At 42.5% G+C, this 16,106-nt stretch overlaps 1 protein-coding gene across 4 annotated transcripts in view; it reads left to right on the top strand.

The window, feature by feature from the left end:
* Positions 1-16,106, top strand: part of XYLB (xylulokinase) — an 830,291-nt gene that overhangs the window by 191,410 nt on the left and 622,775 nt on the right. For all 4 annotated transcript variants that reach the window (XR_011199144.1, XM_069211091.1, XM_069211089.1 and 1 more), the window contains one exon: positions 7,910-8,028. Coding sequence is in view for 3 of the 4 variants with exons in the window: in XM_069211091.1 (XP_069067192.1) it covers positions 7,910-8,028 (119 nt within the window). In the remaining variant the exon portion in view is untranslated. The remainder of the gene's footprint in view (positions 1-7,909; positions 8,029-16,106) is intronic.

The following is a 16,106-nucleotide window of genomic DNA, read 5'->3' as shown; positions in this document are numbered from 1 at the left end:
TGTTGGTGATAATACCAACTGATTAATCTTTTTTAAAAGAAAGCTCATACCTTGCCAAGCTATTTCTAAGTCATCTGGATTTTAAGATATGGCATGAGCCACAACCTTTAAAGAATTCACATTTGAATTAATTTGGGCCTGACAAATTGTCAAGGACCGAGTTGTAAATCTAACATGAATCCAGCCATACCTTCACTGCTGTAAGTGTTGCCAATATACTGCTAAAACACAGTTGACAGTAAGGCGAGGATGGGAAAGGAAGAGAAAAAACACAGCTACTCACTCCATTGTCTCTATAGGTCTTGAGCAATGGCAAAATGGTATCAGGAGAACTTCTTCATGGTGGATCATGGCATTCAAAAGGTAAATGTATACTGCCTATCAGGAGACCTCTCTAGTGGTGAATGGCATTCAAGAGGTACTTTTACCTATGAGGCTGTGATGATTGTTGCAGAAGACCAGGAGACATTCCCACCAACCAGGCGAAAACAACGGGTACAATTATCTGTACCTGCAGAAAAAGTAACAGAAACAGAAACAGTCACAACACCTGCCAACCGAATAGGAGGAATAGGGATCGGAGAGTCACACAAAGGGAGAATAAAAGAAATGTATAGGACTGAAAGGCCAGGTGTAGAACTTTAAGTGGTTGTGGAAAACCACAGCAAAGTGCACAGTTATCAGACAGTGAGCTATTGAATTATGCACCTTCTTGTTCAGACCACCAGAGCTGATTGGAAAGCAGGAGTTAATGAGAAAGGAACTCCTACTACGGTGTTGTAACTCTAGATTGCTAACCTATCGCTTTAGCTGTCATCTGCTTGTCATCTCCAACTTCTTTGTACGTATATAGTGATGTCTGACCCTTCAAATTCCTGACATCTCCCAACACAATAAACTGTGACTACCATAGAAATTTGTGATATTTCGTGGAACAAAATATCTGTCAACAGGCTTTATCTTAGCATACTAATAATCAACCTTTAGGGCCTGATTTAGATTTCAGCGAACGGGTTACTGTATCATCAAGGTGATGGCTAGCCCATCCACTGAAATATAAATTGCATAGGAAATAGTGTAATTTATATTTCGGCGGATGGGATATCTGTCACCGTTGTGTAATTCAGACCCTTAATGTCTTATTGGCAATTAAGTGTGTTTTTCACTAGAAATAGGTCACCCCTGTTGTCTTAGCCATAACAATCAACTTATGAGACGTGGCATCTAACTTATCTTTTCCCGGTGACTCAGTCATACCTATAAACTTTATCATTTGGCTTGGCACCATAACCATCTCTGGTCAACTGAACATAGACTTTCCCACAAGGCAACCTTTGGCCTACAGTCAAAAAATGAAAAATATGCATAAATTTACCATTGGCGAAAGAATAAACACCCCCCTCCTGAGGGGGTCTACGTGAAATTCTCAGAGTACAGATTTTGTAAGGGTTTGTTATAGAGGTTCACTAAAACAACAACTCTTGAATTTTATGGTAGTGTGCGCTAGATCTTGTAACAAAATACCTGTTTAGTTTTTGAACCTGGTGTAATTATTCACTCTTACTGACTCATTGACTTAACATATGCTGTTCATTTTAGATCTACTGCCTTTAGTGTAACGTTTCATAATAACAGATAAGACCTATGGCATCTGATAAAATACATAATTGGCCATAATGCAAGCCTACTGTGCTAAGCATAAGCTTTCCAACAAGATATAAATTGTTGTATAAGCAATCTTTTCATTGGAAAATCACCACATCTACCCAATGAAAATGCTATAATTAAGAATTTCAGCATCAAAAGGGGTCAAGGCCACTTTCCAATAGTGCTTGATAAAGATGTTCTTCTGTTGATCACATAAGGTTTGGCGACAGCTGTGCTGTAAAGCCAGGCTAGTAATAGCTAAGTAATAAAATGAATCACGAGTAAAGTGGAATAGAATAATGGAGAAGGGTGAAAGAATGCATAAGAGCATTTTATTGCCAGAATAAATATAAAGGAAGTGGGAATTGGGCTTTCAGTGTTGATCGCAGTAAACAAATAAAATAAATGTGCTGAAACATGATGCCTCTTCAGGAAGAGGGTATTTATTTGAGGAAGGAAGAGTTTACTGTCCCATGTACATCATAAGCAGATGAAGAAAAATCTAAGCAAATGAAAATTCAAAGTAATGAACAAAGGGAAATGAATATCTTTTGCTTATCGCAAAATTATGGACTCGTGCAAAATTTGATTGATGGGCAGTGCTTAATTTGTAAATAACATTAATAATAAAAATAATAATTATATAAATAGAAATAAGTACAGGGGTCCAAAGTTTTTCTCTGAAACCTATTGCTGGTGCTGTTGAATGCTGGGTTGTTGAACAGTTGCCTAGTTTTGATTCTTCCTCCTGCCTGTTTCCTCCACACTCTTACACTTCCTGTCTCTCGTCAGATTATTTTTCATCCCTACTTTCTCCCTTTCTCACTTTTGCACTATCCTATTCTTCCCCCATCTTTCTTCCTTTTACATCTTTCTTCCTTTCTCTGTCATAATCAAAGTCTAATGATAAAAGGTCCTAATGATCTGAAATGAGTCCAGTTGCCTACCACTTGTAGAGCCCTCCACAAGTTAAGCACTGATTGATAAAGTGTGCTCGGGACATCAAATCCCTAATGCAGTTTTAATGATTTTTTTATATTACTGTGCTGATTTTATCTTGTTGATGAATTGAAAATAATTATTGATTTTATTAGATTTAAAGGGATGGGATCTAGTGATCTCAAAGGTTTCCAAAATCAGTGCATTCAGGGCCAGGTGTACAAAAATGTAGAACTGAGATTTCCTAATTCCAGAATTTGGTTGCAAAACAGTAATACATACCAACTTGATTCGGTATTTGCAAAGTACACCGTAGTCACACCCCTTCCAAATACTGAATTGCTAACGCAAATTGTAATTTGGTACCATGTTACAGAATCACAATTTGTGCTTTTGTACATTTGAAAAGCATTTCTGTGAATCGGTTCATTTCCGACCACAAAAATACTTTGTACTTATGGCCCATAGAATTATAGCTGGGTAACAGTGGAGAACTGGATGTTTTACATCAATGAGTTTTGAATGACATTAAATAGACAGTAAGAGTGAAGTTCAAGAAGTGTATGGCACTCAAAATAATCGAAGGTGAAAAAATCTGTTATTCACTTTTTACCCACCACAATGTTATAATATGTATCCCCACCCCCAGATCATATGGCCCTGCGTTCTACAGTTGTTTGCAGCTGGACAGAGGAACCATACATAGGGAAACGTCCTAAACAACGCATCCTCAACAACGTGGGCATTTCCCATGCAAGCGTAACAACTCTTGCCTGAACAACGACTGCCTTTTTCTCTGCCTTAACCATGCGTGTGCCAAACTACGCATATGCATTGTTAAGGCAGAGAGCAGTCTAGTGGATCGGAAGAGGACACGATGAGGTAAGTGGGGCAGAGGCAGGGTTGGTGGTAGATTTTAGGACTGGATTAAGGACTTGGGGCCAGATGTAAAAAGCGTTTTGCATGGTGCAAACTGCGAAATTCGCAGTTTGCGCCATGCCAAATGCGCATCCCGATGCACATTCCCATTTTGCGAGTCGGTACCGACTCGCAAAATGGGAATGCGAATCGCAAATAGGAAGGGGTGTTCCCTTCCTATTTGCGATTCGCACCGTGATGCAGAATTGCTTTGTGACCGCGAATGCGGTCGCAAAGCAATTTGCAGTTAGCCCCCATGTCAAGTGGGTGCTAACTCATTCGTAAAAGGGAAGGGATCCCCATGGGACCCCTTCCCCTTTGTGAATGCCGCCAAAACTATTTTTTCAGAGCAGGCAGTGGTCCAATGGACCACTGCCTACTCTGAAAAAACGAAACCAAATGGTTTCATTTTTTCTTTTGTATTGCAACTGCAATACAAAAGAAAAACTGCTTTATTAAAAAAGCAGTCACAGACATGGAGGTCTGCTGTCTCCAGCAGACCACCATCCCTGTGAGTGCAGGTAATCGCAAGGGGGTCGCAAATTGCGACCCACCTCATTAATATTAATGAGGTGGGTCTTTGCGACCCCCTTGCGATTCGCAGAAGGTGTCTGGGACACCATTCTGCATATGATTTTGCGACTCGGAAATTGCGAGTCTCACCGACTCGCAATTTCTGATTCGCAAAATCAATTCTTACTACATCTGGCCCTTAGAGTGGGTGGGGGTGTCAGGTAGTTTTTTTTTTAGGGGTGTAGTAGTGGGGTTAGGGAAGTTTATTTTTTAGGGCTTAGGGAGGGTGGGGGGTTGGGTAGTTTATTTTTAGGGGCAGAGTGGAGGGGCGGGGTCGTTTATTTTTTGGGGTGGGGTGGGGTGAGGTAGATTATTTTTTAGGGTTGGGGAAGGTTTAAGGAAGGGCAGGAGGAGGGAGGAGAGGAGGAAGGATTGGGAGAGGACATGGTGACGTAAGTGGGGCTGGGACAGGGTTGTGGTAGTTTCTAGCGGTGGGGTGGATTTAGGGCTAGGGTGGGTGGGGAGTCAGGGTAGTTTACTTGTTAGGGGTGGGGTGGAGAGGGTTGGGTAGTTTATTTTTTAGGGTTTAGGGTGGATGGGTGGGAGGGTCGGGTAGTTCATTAGGTGTGGGGGAAGGTTTTAGGGCTCAGGGTGGGTGGAGGTTTCGGGGTTGTTTATTGTTTAGGGGCAGGATGTTGGGGTCGTTTTTTTTAGGGCTTAGGTTGGGTGGGGGGTCGGGTTAGTTTAGTTATTAGGGGTGGGGGAAGGTGTTAGGGGTCAGGGAGGGTGGGGGTGTCTGTGTAGTTTACTTATTAGGGTGGGGGTAGTTTTGGGGGCCTCAGGGCGGGTGAGGGGGGTTGGGGTACTTTTTAAAGGTTGTGACACAACCATGTGTGCTGTTTCCACATATGCCTTTTCTAAGCATGCTTTTACAACAAAATTTGTTGTAAAGGCATGCATGGAAAACTCACGGTCTTGGCTCCGACCAGGTTGTTAAGGCATGCGTGGTTGTGTCATACAACCTCATACATAACATAGCCATCCATCATGGCCTCTTCTCTCCTTTGGAAATATAAATAAAATCCTGACCTACTGCCACCCATCCCAAACATCTTTGCATTAACCCCACCCTTCTAAAATTGATATGTTACCTGGGATCCCAGCCACACCTACACCACCCTCTCCTCAACTCTCCCCTTCCCCTCATCCAAGTATAAAAAAAATAATACCTGGCCTTCTTCCACCGACTCCAAATGCCCACTGTACCTTTTGCACCTAATGCTGTGCTTGCACTCTTACATTGAGAGCAGAGAGAAGGCTCTTGCTAATAGCCTGTCACCATTCCGCCACTTTGCTTGGATCTCTGGAGACCAGGACAAGGCGGTAGAACTCAGGGGTGATGAATGTTTCCCTGAGTGATGTCATAAAAGTGGGAAACAACTTTTGTTTTCATCTTTTCTTAGGTTGTAGCAGTGAACAACTGGATGATGGTTTAGATATTCATGCTAATGACCCACAACAACTGCATTTTGAAGAATGACTACATGAACGGGAAAGCAAGATAATTGTTTATGTCCTTGTTCTAGGTGCTGTCTGACTTAAAAATCAGTTTGTGGTATTGTTGTTTTAAGATTACTGCTGCCCAGCATGTGGCTTTCCTGACATGTAAACCGTGCTACCTTTAGCAAGACAAAGCTCTTGGCTTTCTGCAAACACTGATATACTGATTAGAAGCTGAACGAGCTAACAGGTCCTTTCAGTTTGGATGTGTGTTTGTCTAGTGTGCCAAAAAACGGAATTAAAGAGTTTATAGTTATACCAGTTAAACTAGGTTCTGCTGCCAAAAGTCTGACAGCTACTCTACAGCATCCGGGACTTTTTTAATAGCAGCTAGTTGAGAATTTTTTTATGTAACCTTTTCGTAGTGTTAGGGAATACATTAGCACTATGGGCGTTATGACCAGGGCTGTCTTGAGACCGGCAGGGTTGCAGTGGCAGTCAGAGCGCCGCCAATGTGGCAGTCCGGCAGCCACATTTCTCCTCTGGTGGTTGTGCCACAGTCAGACTGACAGCATCACCAGAGTCCCTTCCCTGCAGGCGATTACATGGCCGTAGCACCGCCATGTAAAGTCTAGTGGAGATGGGGTGCAGGGGCCCACCCCTGCACTGTCAATGCACTTGGCCCCCATGGCCAGCCCCATCGTTCTTTTCACTCTGCTTTGCAGACAGTAAAAAGTGGTATGAGTGCTGGTGCACACTGTGCATTGCAGCATTGCCGCTGGCTCAATTATGACCCAGCATCAATGTTGTGGGCTGTTTCCTGCTGGGCCAGCGGGCGGAAATTCTGTTCCCGCAGGCTGACCCAGCGGGAAAGTCGTAATGGGGCCTGCGGAAAGGGGACAGCACTGGCAGTAACCTGACCGCTGGAGTTTGGCAGACAGTCTTTTACATCCATCAAACTCATTAAGACCCCCTTTATGTTGAGAGCGAATATGTTGTTCTAGAAGAAAACTGCACTTTTGATTCCAGCCACTCCTCATGAACTGTTAAGTATTGCCAATTCACCACCATGAGAACATGTGAATTGGGAAAGGATCTAATTATATAGAGCCACATTAGAAATGCCCCAGTGTTGTGTGTGATAATTATTACACTTGATAAAAGCTGATACTGAAGAGTTCGGAATTTATCCTGTATGATAAATACCACCTATTCAGTGTTTTACCATGAAAATTGACATAATACAAACACTTTTGATGCTTACCACATAAAAATCTGTGTGTCATGTACTTACCAGGCATTTTTCACCAATAAGATTCCAGCCTGGTTTACCTGTTGAAATGTATCGCACCTGGTAAAAACACGGTAAGGTAGAGACTACTACGGGCCAGATGTAGCAAAGGTTTTTACCAATTCTGTGTCTATGGGAAAAAGTGTTTGTACATATGGCCCCAGGTCACATAAAATTGCAATTCCTGCTCAGACAGGTATTTTCGCAGTGATTACAATTTATAATGCCCATGGATTGCAGTGATGCTAGTGCAGTTTTGCACTGACAATTGTGGGTTACAAAGATTGCATAGATACAATTTTGGAGCTACATTTTCATTAATTTGACGGTCCCATTGGGGCAAAGTGTTGTTTTTGCATTGGTCCTTATTCAGTGCAAAAGTAATTTTTTGCACTTGTCAGGAGATGGTGGTGAAAAACTGTGCTGGCTGAAGTGCAAGCTGTGTCATCTAAAAATAGTGGTGCATAATTGTCCTAGGACCATTTAAATGAACGTTATGTTAACAAATTGGCACATTTTGGGATAATTTAGTCTGTATGCGAAACAAAGAATTAGGGACTAGCCCAGTGGTTGGGTAAAAGTACCAAAGATCACAATGCAAGCAAATACAATGGGCCATTAAGCTTCTGGTGAGGAATTAAAAGGCAGCCATAATTCGAGTGTGTAGGTCCCGCAGCTCCTATGGACCCTGATACCACTGCAATCACTACACTGTTGATAACTGTACTCCTGGATTACTGTTTTTGTTTCCCTTCCCATTTTTACACAGTGCTAGTTCAGGTCGTTCAGTGGTCTAAGGCATCTACTCCTTCAATGTGTGTTTGATCTCCTAGTCATAGGTTTGAATCCTGGTATGCCGATTCAGCCATTCATCCTTCTGTGGGGAATAAAATGAGTTTCGTTTTGTTGGATAACAAGTGTACTTTACATACACACATGGTATGCTATGTTATGTTTGGTACTTTAAAGACGTTTATAGCAACAAAGATAAACGCCGAAGATTTACCAAAGTAGACAAACTCTGTTCAGGTCTATGCATATACCCTTTGTATTCGTATTCATCCGTACACACCTGTGATATGCTGTGCTATGGTATTGCAGGATCTGGGATGAATCTATTGAAGATTCGTGAGAAAGTGTGGTCACACGATTGTCTACGCGCTTGTGCAGAGGGCTTGGAAGAGAGACTTGGACCGGCTGTTCCATCCAGTTCCGTTTTGGTAAGTAGGAAACACACATGTATCTACTACAGCCAAATTGTGTGTTCAAAACCATACAATAAACATCAGCTGTAACCCAAAACGTTCACGATTTGTGGCTTGAAAAGGCATAATATCAATTTCATAGCAAAACTGTTTTCATGTGCAGCTTGACGTGGGTGAAGGGCTTTAGTAAAAACGTTTTGAGTATTTCATAGCAGGGCAAACCGCAGTTGTGTAGCAAGTTCGCCATCTGTCTGTGCAGCTGGTTCTAACCGCCGCAGTCTCTCTTCAGGTAGATCCTGTTCCTGCTGTTCCAGTTTGAATAGAGGACATCTGTGCCAGCTAGTCCTATTTGAGTGATATTAGGCAACTATTGCCACTGCTATTCATTGGGTGGAAACTGTTCTTGGCGTTATAGCCTGCCATGAAGACAATTGTGACTAACAGAACTCATGTTTGTACCAGCAAACCAAGTGCCAGACTCATTGGGGCCAACAGCTGCTAGTTTACCGCTGTACGGTTGAATGAATTCTGTGAGTGTTATGATCAAGCGCTCTTGGACCCCAGCCTTATTTAGGTACAGGGCTATTTTGTACATTTCTGAGCGGGTATTAGGTGCTTTCCTTTATGTCTGCTCAGTGTGGCTGTTGTCTCTCTGTTTCTGTATCGTTGTTAAATCTCATCTTTGTCGCCCTGTGAAATGGATAACATAATTGACTCTACAATCTTGTGACACCCTCGCACTATTCAAGTGCATTGTTTGTCGATGTGATTACCATGAGAAACATATCATTGTAAACTGGTAGCACCAGGGCTAAGGTGACACCTGGAAACACACTAATGTGCATTCACACATTGTACATTTGTAGATGTATTTATTAGTTTTATAGTCATGGGCCGGATCTGATGGTTGTCCGAGCACTGGGAAAAACTGGAAAGAACCCATGAATCAAAGTAATCACATCAGATAGGGTACTAGTGACAGAGAAAAGACAAAGTTGACTAATGGATAAATTGGTTAATCCGGGGTGATGACTGAGGGTTGAATCAGTAATGGAAGTTGCTGGAACTTCAGTGATGAATCAATCAACTGTTGTGCTATTTAGGGAGACTCACTAATGAGAAAAAAACATTTAATGGGGTAGAATATTGTGAAATGCAGGGTGGGCACTTAGATCTTTTGTACTTTGGCAAAGGGAGAGGGCCTGGAGTGTGATACACACAGTAACCTCAATAGATCAGAGATACCATTAGGCTTCGCTTATGTGAGGCATAGCTTCCAAATAAATATGAGCCAAGGTGTTTTGAAGCAGGAAGAATTCATATACGTTGAAGTAGGCCTAGTGAGAGTAGTGGAGAGTTGGGAGAAAGAAGTGGGGAGGGTTGGTTATCCATTAAGGGAATTCCCTTTTCTGATGTCAAGGGAAAGTATTTGAATGATTTTACCTAGAGACTGAGCTACATTGGTTAAGCATCTCATGACAAAAAAATATTTATATTTATAAAGAACAGGTTGATGATCGTGGCTATAGATGTGCTCATGTAGACACACACACAGGCAACGTTTAAATGTCTGTTCTTTTAGATTTTGATTATACTGCAGTATGCCTGTGACTTTTGATATTTTAAGCTTCTGGCTACATCCCGGTTTAGCTGACTGTAGTGAAAGCTGATGTCATCTTTACAGGTACACAGCATCTCATGGATGGCTTTATACTCGCAAGTATCTTCTTCAGGCATTTTCATATGCTTGGAATATTGGCACCACCATGTGCCTAATTATGTATATCAAAGGCATACCTTAAAATGTAAGCCGCATGTGTTGGCCTTACCAGTGTTTGGAATATTTGATGGCGTGTACACTGCATGTAAATTAATGGTTTTAGTGACTTGTATAGCCCGACACTGGAAAGTGAATCACCACACAGCTCTTACAATTTTGCTCTCTATATTGCCATCCAAGTGCCTATCCTCCTCTTTCCCTGTTACACAACATGCATGATCACCTCTTTTTCCTCATCAAGCTCCACTCCCCTCCCCATCAGTGACTGATCACTTACTTTAGTCTCATTTTTTGCCCAATCTCTCATCTTTGTGCCTCATCTTTTCCTTTTTACTCTGTGTGGTCGATGTTCCTCCCATTCTTCCTACCAACCTGATGTTCTTTTTTTCTCCACCATCCTTCTTTCCCTCCTACTGCATGTATACGTATATATATAGAGCGCACATTATGTCCAGTTTCTTCTTTCCACTCTCATCTGCTTGTACAGGAGGGTTTTCGTCCACCATTCCTCTTCTGTTCTAACTCCCTCAGAAGATAGAATATGCACATGGGTTATACTTTAAAGCTCTTTGTGACTTCAGTTTGGTCAAAAACAGAAAACGTCTATTCTAAAATGAGATTCAGGCATTCACCTCAGTTCTTTATAAAATAAGCCAAAAACGTATGTTAAGAACATTAAGAGTCTAGTGCTATAAAAAAGACAGATCAGATGTTGGTACTCCTTTATCGTTTTCGTACATCGGTAATTGATTGGTGTTCTGCTCTGTACTCGGTACCCATATGAATTGGTTTCATGTCATGGACAGCGGGTACTGAGGACGTGGATGTTTCACACGTTCTATGGTCACAGACAATCCTCTGTTGAATCAATATTGTGGTATTGGGAAGAGCTCTTAGTCATTCCTGGAGGCCTTTCCTTGCAGGCACTGTGGGTAGGGTTACTGTGGTCAGGATCCGGCCACAGAGAGGTTTATGTGTATTCTGCAGTCATAGACCAAAGTCTATGATTACAAAACGTAGGACAGTCACTAAAAAATGGTCACCGGATAAAATGATTCTATAATAATATGAGATACTGACCCACGTTGCTAAAAAACATAAATTGCTGGGAAAACATTCTGTTGAAGGTACATTATAATTACCATCCAAAGTGCAAAACTCATTGCAAGTCATCAGTTGTGGTTAGGTTTAATTAAGTCCTAGGAACTCCTATAGCTTGGAGATTCAGTGACCAAGCTTACAGGCTGGTTCTCACTGTCCCTGAGTTCCATTGAAACCTAGCTTAAACTCCCATCTTCATGTTGTGACACTTATCCCCCTTGCCCCCAAATACTTAGTGTTTGTTGTCAGTATTGTAGAGTCAGCAGGAACAGATAAACAGGGGCTGGCTATGACTCAGGGGCAGAGCCAATGAGGGCAGTCTTTTAAACAAGAGGCAGGCTCACTTGCCTCATACCTGAGCCCACAGTGCACGTGTATTCTTTCAACTGCTCCCCATGCCATTCTCCTCACATGAACTCCAAGAAGTTGACTCATGCTCAAGCAGATCACAGACTGCTGCAATCCATAAATGCACGAATTTCATAATCAAGCTGACAGAGTTTGCTTGGGTTGAAGGAGCTCAACCACATCACATGAGAGCTTCAAAATTGTTTACCAATTAAAAAAAGATCATCACAGGAGGAGGACAATCTTAGTTTTTAAGGGTCAAGATGTAAGGCATTAGAAGAAGACATCTAAGAATTGACGAGTGACAGATGGAAAGAAAGTGACAGGTGAAAATGAGATGTTATTTTAGAAAGACCGGTAGTGAAAACTGAAAAAGCAAGGGGGTAAGGAAGGTGCATTGGGGAACCCAGTACCTAAGCCAATTACAGAAAAAATGACTTAGCCTAAGAAGATTATTAACAGTACAAACCATAGTGCAGGCTATGTAGTGCCTAATATGTATAACAATTAGTGCCAGGGGCCTTGTAAGGAGGCTGCTATCTCTTGCGCCACCCATTCCCTCTGACACCGCTGTCAACGACAACACCAACAAAACTGCTAACCATCACACTCATACAAGTGTGATAATTCAGAATATTCCAGACCCCCCAGAGCTATAATAATAGCTTGGGGCACAGGTAATAGTCATTTTAATGTATATTGTATTAATAGACAACTGTTGTTGTGTTCATCTCTAAATTAGACATAAAAGACCACCAGGTGGCAGACTGTCATAAGTGCCAGTGTTGACAATTAAGTGCCTGTGCTGAGCACCAGAAACCACTGGCACATATTGAGCACTGAGGTTATGCAGCAACCACAGGAAGAAATTACTTAGCCCAAGAACATCGTTAACAGTGCAAATGATAGAGCAGGTTATGCAACAACCTCTGCTTACCATAGGGGCAGAGGATGGGGAGAGAATGCCTGCCCAAAAATATGGGACCAAGTTATGCTCTTTCTAAGGTTAGGCGCAGCCAAGATTGTGGTGCTTATGGTCCATGGTGTTTACTCATAAAACTCAATGTGCTCTGAAGTTTATTTTGCTAACAACTAAAAGGACCTGGCTAGACAAGAGGTATTGGGCCTGTTTGTTCTGACATTCTGGCACTTCACGGATGGGTTATGCAACAGCTTCGGAGCTGGAAGGGATGCTGTAAGATAACCATGCTCCCAGTGTGCCAATGGTCTCCTTTGCTTTAGAGTTGGGTTGAGCATTTTTGCCAGGGACGATTTTGGTTTCCAATGCAACACCAAGTGCAGTTCTGCCAGTTCCTGAAAATGACACATTTCCATCTGGCATCTAAAAATACCAAACAGGTCATACTATTGTAAACGTCCAATGTACCTACATATATTCATCCTGAAACCATGAAACTGGCAACATCCATTTTCCTGTCCTTAACCCATACATTACTTTTCCATTGCTCTTTGGGAGCTTATTTATTCAGAATACAATAAAGGCAGTCTGTTAGGCAGCAATAAAAAAGTAGAAATGCTTTCCATGAGTGATCGTATAGGAGTGTAGCAGTTTCATCTCATATTGTTTCCATGGTGATCACTGATGACATATAGACCTGCTTCTGCATCCCCAGACACTTATAGTTGACTTTGTTCTTTTTAAATATTCTTATTGCTTTTCCAGAAAAGAGAAAGAAACATAAACAAACAAAAAAAGTGGCAGGTTTCAAAACATCACACAGTAGGCATTATTTGTGAGGGATAATTAAGACAAGCATTCAGAGACAATTGATAATGGACATCATCATGTACTGTCCTGTTATACATGGTGTCACAATAGTGAGGTCCGAGGTGACTGACTTTCACATTAATCCTCTATACTCTCGCAAGGAGACTAGATTTTTTCCTATTTTTGTGGCACCTTCTCCTGTGATAGATTGTTTCTTTTGCTAGCATGTACCAGTCCATGTCATTACTCCACTCCGACACTTCGAGGGCCCGGCCTGCCCTCCATTTCCTGGCTATGTTCAGTTTAGTTACTCCCAACCCCAAGGATAACCACAGCTTACCATATCTAGTTGGGGGATCGTCGCCCCAGATATTCAACATGCAGCATTTGGCTGAATCGGGCACAGTGTATCCCATTACATCTTTCATGATCTCCTTCATTGCCGTCCAGTATGGTCGTAGTTTAGAGCAGGTCCACAGCACATGGAGAAATGTACCCACTTCCCCGCACCCGCTAGCACATTTTTGTGGTGCATCTGCCCATGGCATTAAGCGCTGTCTGGGAGTAGTAGTATTAATGCAAAGTACACAATCGTTCTAGCCTAAACCCACTTTTAATGGTATTCTCCCGAAATGCACCCGTGGCCTCTTCCCATTCTCCATCCTCAAATACCCATCCCAGATATCCATTACGTTTTAAGCTCCTGTAGGATATCAGGAGAGCTATTAATCAGATTTTTATGTATCAGTGAGATGACCCCCTTATGGAGTGGCTCTGACAATATATGACCTTCCAAAGGCGAGGAGTCTTTGAGCAAACTATGTCTAGGAATATGTGCTGCTAGTGTATGTCTGAGCTGAAGGTACTTATACAACTCTGTGTGTCCTAGTTTATACTGACACCGCATGTAGGTGAATGTGAACATGTCCCCACCTTTCCAAACATCAACTAGTTTGGATATCCCAATAAGATCCCACTTTGAAAACCCCTGGAGCTTACCCACTTCGATAGGCTGTCGCACGTCCAAAGGGGAATTATTTCAGTCAGCCTTCCCTTGCACCCCAGAAAGGCAGTAGCCTCCCTCCAGGTATGTCACCATCTTGGTGCATGGTAGCAGTTGCCGCAAATTTGTCGCCTTATATAGTGACCCAAATAGTCCTCCTGTCCCCCAGGCTAGCCTCTCCAATTGGATCGCTATTCATCCCAGGCAGCCAATGCCCAATCATTAATTACAGTTAATGACGTGGCTCAATAGTATTTTCATATATCGGGAAAACCGATCCCACACTCATACACCCCACGCATCAGTTTCTGTAGGTTTATGCACAGCGGTGCAGTATCCCAAAGGAGGAGAATGAGTAAGGCCCTTTTTCTTGAGAAACAATTCCACAGGGACTTGATAAGGGGTATTTTGAAGGGCATAGATCATTCTGGGAAACATCATCATTTTGAACATCGTCATTCTTCCCAACAGGGAGAGCAGTAAGGCTTCCCAATGCTGTACGTCTGCAGCAAAGTAGTGTAGCATGGGGCAAGGTTTTTACCAGAGAATAGTTTGGGGTCTTTCATCACATATATCCTTAAGTACTTAAACCCTTGTTAAGTCATTGGCATGGGCATATCCTCTCGCAGGCATGGTCTATGGCTGGTGATCTACTGCATAAGAGTCTTCCCCCAGTTAATGGTGTATCTCTAGTATTTCCTTAAGATTTGTAGGAACTGCATCATTGTTGATATGGTTGTGGGGTCAGTAATGGAAAATAAGAAATCATCTGCATAGTAGGAAATGAGCTCTTTCCAAGTATCCCCCTACCCCCAGTTAATTCCTTGTGCTAGGGGCTCTTTCCTGACCCAGGAAGCTAACGGTTCAAGAGCAAGGGCAAAAGTCAGAAGGGATATAGGTCAGCCCTGTGTGGCCTCCCTTTGCAGGGCAAATTTACAGGATATCACCCCACTCACCCTGATTTCTGCTGTAGGACTCTGATAAAGGAGACATATCCAGCCTATGAAATTGGGACCGAACCCCAGTCTCTCCAGTACCACAAACAGATAGTCCTATTCAAGCATGTCAAAGGCCATGTTAGCGTCCATTGCCACTACCATGGTAAACACTGTGTCATTTGTTGCCCCTGCCATCACTCCAAAAACTCGACAGGATTAAGTCACTCCAATTTGACATGAAGCTAGATTGGTCTCGGTGTATAAGAGAAGTGATGATCTGAGGGAGTCTGTTAGCTAGCAGTTTGGCAAGGATTTTTATCTCTGCGTTGAGTAGTGATACCGGCCAATAAAAGTTACATCTGTCAAGGGGCTTTCCTTCTTTGTGCATGACCACTATTGTGCCTTGCCGCTGATCCTCTGGGAGCAGACCAGATGCTGTGGCTGGAAGCAAAATCTTAAGCAGACGGGGCTCCAATTTACCTGAAAACCCTTTGTAAAGCTCAATGGGGATACCGTTGGGTTGCTGTCCCTGATTCTAGCAAATGTAGGGCTTGGTTTAGCTCACTGGGTTCAAAGTCACTGTCTAACATCCATCTATGGTTGTCAGATAATTTAGGGACATTGATCTCACTGAGAAAAGCTTTTATATCAGTTATCCAATGGTTCCCCCCTCACGGAATAGAGGTCTTTGTAATATCAGGCAAATTCTTCTGCTATGTCGTCAGGGTTGGTCTTCGTCTATCCTCGGTCATTAGTTATCTGCAGGACCCAGGTATGGTCTTGGTCATGCTTTTCCAGCCAGGTCAATAAGTTTCCTGCCTTATTGCCTACATCATATAGTCTTCTCTGGGACATTTTGAAGGATGTCTTTGCCCCCTTCTCTGCTAGGTCCCTATATAGCCTCTGCTTCAGTCTAAGAGCATGTGTAGCATCTTCAGTCTTGCTGCCTGTTACTTTTATTTCTACGTTCTTGATTTTCTCTTCTAGTTAGTCATTAGTCAAGTTTTGGTCTTGCAAATCTCCCCTCTGTAATTAGGGAGAAAGTCTGGCACATGATTGCAGTTTTATAAACTTGTCACAATGTCAGTTCTGAACCGACTGACCCATGATTAATTTCATAATATGCATCAGTCATTTGGTGCAGCGTCTTCATGAGGGTTTGATCATTTAGGTGCCAGGCACTGCTAGGCTGCG

The sequence above is a fragment of the Pleurodeles waltl genome, chromosome 10 (assembly GCF_031143425.1).
Source record: "Pleurodeles waltl isolate 20211129_DDA chromosome 10, aPleWal1.hap1.20221129, whole genome shotgun sequence".
In the NCBI taxonomy this organism is placed as follows: domain Eukaryota; kingdom Metazoa; phylum Chordata; class Amphibia; order Caudata; family Salamandridae; genus Pleurodeles; species Pleurodeles waltl.
Note: the sequence above shows the minus strand (reverse complement) of the source record. Positions and strands in the feature narration are given on the sequence as shown.